At 44.6% G+C, this 5,000-nt stretch overlaps 4 protein-coding genes across 5 annotated transcripts in view; 2 read left to right on the top strand and 2 right to left on the bottom strand.

Annotated features, from left to right (window-relative positions):
* The window catches only part of LOC126575147 (uncharacterized), a 1,221-nt gene extending 993 nt beyond the window's left edge, over nucleotides 1-228 (top strand). Inside the window, exon 1 of the mRNA XM_050235698.1 lies at nucleotides 1-228. This exon is cut by the window's left edge and continues 993 nt beyond it. Within this exon, the coding sequence (XP_050091655.1) occupies nucleotides 1-11 (11 nt within the window). The 3' untranslated portion in view covers nucleotides 12-228.
* A 200-nt stretch (nucleotides 229-428) lies between these two features.
* LOC126579057 (uncharacterized) lies at nucleotides 429-1,630 on the bottom strand. The gene is made up of 2 exons (XM_050242289.1): nucleotides 1,349-1,630; nucleotides 429-1,279 (listed from the first exon to the last, which is right to left on the bottom strand). Exons 1-2 carry the CDS (start codon nucleotides 1,628-1,630, stop codon nucleotides 650-652), a joined length of 912 nt encoding a protein of 303 aa, XP_050098246.1. The 3' UTR covers nucleotides 429-649.
* A 458-nt stretch (nucleotides 1,631-2,088) lies between these two features.
* Nucleotides 2,089-3,705, bottom strand: LOC126575140 (uncharacterized). Its single transcript, XM_050235691.1, has 2 exons — nucleotides 3,603-3,705; nucleotides 2,089-3,534 (listed from the first exon to the last, which is right to left on the bottom strand). The coding sequence occupies exons 1-2, from the start codon at nucleotides 3,666-3,668 to the stop codon at nucleotides 2,311-2,313; spliced, it is 1,290 nt and encodes a 429-aa protein (XP_050091648.1). The 5' UTR covers nucleotides 3,669-3,705; the 3' UTR covers nucleotides 2,089-2,310.
* A 226-nt stretch (nucleotides 3,706-3,931) lies between these two features.
* Nucleotides 3,932-5,000, top strand: part of LOC126575136 (glutactin-like) — a 2,437-nt gene continuing 1,368 nt past the window's right edge. The window contains exons 1-4 of one of the 2 annotated variants that reach the window (XM_050235688.1): nucleotides 3,932-4,092; nucleotides 4,176-4,357; nucleotides 4,437-4,589; nucleotides 4,667-5,000. The exon at nucleotides 4,667-5,000 is cut by the window's right edge and continues 566 nt beyond it. In XM_050235688.1, the coding sequence (XP_050091645.1) occupies nucleotides 4,202-4,357; nucleotides 4,437-4,589; nucleotides 4,667-5,000 (643 nt within the window). In that variant the 5' untranslated portion in view covers nucleotides 3,932-4,092; nucleotides 4,176-4,201. The other variant, XM_050235687.1, reaches the window with a different exon arrangement.

Here is a 5,000-nt window from a genome sequence, read left to right as displayed (position 1 = left end):
TATCTTGTTAAAATCGTATTATAATATGTTAGAGATCTCGAAACAATCATTTAGAAAGAAGATACGAATTATACAATGAAATTTATCAGCCGATACCAACCTAGGTCTTATTTTCTAGTATCGGATTCATAGTTGAATTTTGTTGAATATTTTCCTCACTTAGTATTTTCAAGCATCATCACCATGGAGTAAATCATCTTATGAACCTAAAACGAATAGAAATGTAACTTTACGATTGCCTATACTCGGTACGGTGCCCGTGGTCTTACCTGCAAATAGGTATTTATGTTCAGCGGTTTTGAAACCAACATTAACAGTTTAGGATTTTGAGTTATCGTTAGCACCAGGTTCATGTTCTTCATTTCAACGCTCGACAGCCTATCCCATTTGATTGCTCCAACGGTAGCGATGAGCTCGTCGGTCTGTCGGTCGCATTTGATAGAACAGGGTATCATATAGCAGAAAGGTAGAGACAATGTGAGACATATCGTTATCCCAAATACCTTAATTTCGAAGCAAGTTCCAAGAAAACAGACATAGAACAGTTGTAAGGAAGCAAGCGCGCCTACCACGATCCCCGTGTACCACCGAAGCTGTAAAATGATGTAAACGGTTTGAAATACAAGGAAGGGCCTTCCTACTACTGCTATTATTCACGCACCAATACGAATCCTAAGACCGAGATGATGATCGAGAAGATGGTGCTCCCGATGGCTCCAACGTGGTAGAGATAGAGGAAGTGCATCAGCTTCTTCAGGTATTCGCGATGGAACTGGTGAAGCTGGATGATCTGCACGATCTTCCGACGGATTGCTGCAGGTGCGGTTCCCTGAGTCAACTGATCGTTCAGCTCTTCGACCAACGCCAGCATGCAGTCCAGTTGCCCGGAGGCTGTTAGCAGATTGTAGATGATAGCTATATCCGAGCCGGCCGATATGCCATAGTAATAGTAAGAAATTATTGTCTGTAAAATATAATTTACCACGTATCCAGTGGTTTCCTCTGGGTTGACAAATGGCAAAATAAAACCAAACGGCAAAATTAGGTCCCCCAGGAAGAAGGACACCATCACTGGTAAAATCAACGCCGTTAACATCAATATCTGGTACACGTAAAACGTTCCCTTGAAGATGACGAAAATAAGGCTCAGATTTTTGCAAATCACACCCTGCACACGATCACTCTCGCGCATCACAGATCGGTAGTGCTCGGTGCTGAAGTCGTTCAATGTAAGCACCCTACTGCGGCGAATGGTGAAGAAAAATATCTTAACGACGGCCTGAGAATTCGAGAAAAATCTTCAGTTTCATGTTCAATTTCAGCATTTCTAAGCGCAGAGCTTAATCACCTGGAAATTGAAGCCCATCGTTGTGATACAGAATATGAGCTTACTGGTGTCGTGCCGGTACAGAAAGCAGGTGTAGCAGACACATGCCATGTACAGTGGGAACATCGTCATTCCAACAACGAACACGATATTGCAGAAATTCCATTTGCGCTTGAAAATCGAAACACCTATCAAACGCAGGAAGTTCTCAATGTACTCAACAATCTCCGCGTTGCCCGACTCCGGATCGCTCGCCACAAAGTGGAACGATTTGTACTTGTGCAGCTTGCGGATATATTCCATGTTTCGGCGATACTTTCGCGGTTACTTGTTGAACTGTGACGAACCTCAGGCTTGTACTGCATTTTATAAGACCTTCTCCTGGCTGCAGATAGTGCAAGATGCCCTAAATTAATAACATGAATAGAAGGAGCAATTAGCAAACAGCTAATCGGCGCCGACAAATGTCCCGTTCACATGGATCAAGGTGCAGGGCAGCCGCTGAGGGAGTCTAATGATTCCTAATGAAAGAATTCGTTCCATCCTGTCGTTCCACGTGATCTGTTTGAATTGTTAACCAGTTTTGTCAGCTTACCGGTACTTCGACGGTACGGACAGTAGGTGGAGAGGATAATCACGGAAAATTTTCTCGAATACGTGACTACCACCACATTACTACGACCGTTTTTCGCGACCATTTCTTATCCTAATCCACTTAATTATAATCAAAAGGCTGTTGAAATAAACTCAATACAATTACGTCAAGCTGAAAAGTTTGTCTTTTATTGGAAAGAAAATCAGTAAATTCATAGCAATTTCATAGCAGGCAGTAACACTTCGAAGATGCAGGAATTGCAAAAGATATTGTGTCAATTGTAGTAGAATCTATGTAAGCATAGCAATGTAAGCTAGCATATAATTGGCCTTATTTGGCAATGGAAGAGATTTTTGAAAAATGACAAATTATTAATTATGAGTAACATTTAACAAAATTGAGGCTCCTTCAAGTTGGGGAACTTTTCCTGGATCCCGAGAAAACTTTTCGTTGATAATTTGCATCTGACGAACCGCAGCTGACGCACCCGTTCCAGGGGAGCATTCATGTGAAGGAAACTTGATTCTTCGAAATGTCCACCATACAACACGAGTACTTCCAGACGCTGTAGAACCGACAAAGTCTCCAACAAGCTGACTTCATATGATGTAGAAAACACGACCTGCAGTTCTTCTAAACTCTTACTGCTATCAATGAGAGTTTGAATCATTTGCCGGTGATATAAATTTATCTTCAGTTTTCTGATCGATTTCGGTAGTTTTACAAAATCGATATAAGTGTTTCCCATTTCTAGCTTGGTTAGGTTGGTTAATTTCGTTAAATCAAAGTGGATCATGCTACGATAGTTCTTACGCCCAGTCCCAATGGATCTTATTGTAAGTTCTCGAAGCGATGTACACATGTTACACAAAAGATTGAAAATCTCATCTTCGATGCCACAATCCCACTTGATTGTCTCTATGTTTTTCCAAAGCTGAAAAAGGGAATAGGCGGCACTTTTTGACATTTCATTTGGTTCATCGCTGTAGAAGTTGCCAACGATAAGATTCTTGAGGTCAGTCAGCGTAAGTGACGACAAATTCTCGTTTGGTGGATATATGGAGGACAAACTACCCTCAAAGTTCTCCAGCTTTGGCATTTCCACCCGGAACTTGGTGTTCGTTATGGCTTTCAGATGGTTCACCGAATTGCTACGGAGAATTGTTGGATTTTGCAGATAATCGTTGTAGCCGCTGAATTCTAGAATAAGCGATCTAAGCTGCACCATCGACGGAAGTTGTTCAGCTATCTCAGGGAACACAGTCATCATAGCTGTATTCGCACCATATAGCTCCAGCGAATGCAGATTGACCGTGATTTTAGGATGGATAGCATTCCATACCAATCGAATTTCCTGGTCGTCTATCCAAAAATCTGAAATCCATTTAAGCTGCTGATAGCACCGCTTAGTTTTGCCAAGCATTTTCCTAACTTCCGCCAACATCTGTTTCATGGATTCTTCTTGTGAATCATGTTTGAAATACATATCAATCTCGAATACAAATCTCTCTGCATATCCGCTTGTAGAAATTATATCGTTCCATCGCTGACAAACTAATGATCCGGTTTTCAAGCCTTCGAAATCCAGCCGATCAAAAATCTTACACAGAACCTGCAAAGAAAAAGCATCGTTTCGTGGAGTGCGCTTACACGGAAAACATTCTGCGATTGCTAGCATACCTCAGTGGGGAGGACATCGATGTAATTTCTGTTCCCAACATCAGCAACTTTGTCTTCCGTCGACATTTTTCACAGATCACGATTAAAGAATGTCTCGAGCTCCAAAAACCTCTTGCTTTCCTCTCCGGTAAATGGCGACTTTCTGGAATTTTCTCGGCATGCCTCGATCCTCGGCATGCCGCGTTTACAGCCCTAAACTCCTCGTCCGTGTCGTTGCTGAAGGGCTAAATGATAAATAAAAATCAAATCCATTATCGGCATGATAAGATAAGCTCGTTTTGGAATGAAATTCCTGATAAGCGCATCCGAAGTAACTGGAACTAAACTCTTAACCCTTTTTCCGCACTCCTCACTCCCCTAGAAACCGGTTTCAAATCAGCCGGCCAGTCGGCTGTCAGTGCTCCCCTTTCCCGGTTTTTTTTCCTTTTCTGGGCTCCAAAACAGCACCTCTGCGCTGCTAGTTCTAGTTTCTTCGATTATCCCGAAACCGGTAGGGTTCAGCTGGAAAGTGGATGCCGACGACGGTGCAGCAGATCGTCATGGCTTACTGTGTTTTGTTTCGTTTGTTTGCAGCTCATCTGTTGCTGATTGCCGTCGCGATGGGCGCGGATGAAGAGAGCTCTCCGATCGTGTCCCTACCGGAGCTAGGAGCACTGCGTGGTTCTACGAGCGCCGGTGCCTGGACAGGACGTAAGATTTATCAGTTCTTGGGTGTCCACTACGCCCAGCCCACGGGCGGTGCTAATCGTTTTAAGGTAAGCATCCTGTTGGCAAGCGGAAACCGTGCAAGAAGAGTCACAGCGGTGTTCGGTGGATCTTTTTTGGTTCTTTTAGCCACCACAAAAGGTGCTTCCCTGGCAGGGCGTTAAGGATGCCACACGGCACGGATTGCCATGTCCGCAGCTGAAACAGATTAACCTCTTCACCGGTAAAGCATTTGCTCCCGATCCGGAAGACTGTTTAACCGTTTCCATCTACAGCACCGATGTAAGGATTGGCCGCTGGAGGTTGTATTAGCTACTTGCCACTCATTTCGTTTGCTATTTCGCTGTTCCAACCACCAGCTAGCGGCCCGAAAGCCGGTGATGGTTTTCGTCCACGGAGGTGGCTTCCACGAAGGTTGTGCCAAAAACCAGACGGCAGAGTATCTGCTCGAGCGGGACGTTGTGCTCGTAACGGTGCAGTACCGTCTCGGGCCGTTAGGGTTCCTCTCGACGGGGTCAGAAAACATTCCTGGCAACATGGGGCTGATGGATCTACGGCTTGCCCTAGAATGGGTACAGGAGCACATCGAACGGTTCGGGGGCGATCCGGGCAGTGTAACGCTCTTTGGCCAGTCGGCAGGAGCAGCGGCCATCTCGGCCCTTATATACAGTCCACAGGTCCCGGATGGGCTGT

Source organism: Anopheles aquasalis, chromosome 3, assembly GCF_943734665.1.
Source record: "Anopheles aquasalis chromosome 3, idAnoAquaMG_Q_19, whole genome shotgun sequence".
Lineage (NCBI taxonomy): Eukaryota > Metazoa > Arthropoda > Insecta > Diptera > Culicidae > Anopheles > Anopheles aquasalis.
This window is presented reverse-complemented; position numbering and strand designations above follow the sequence as displayed.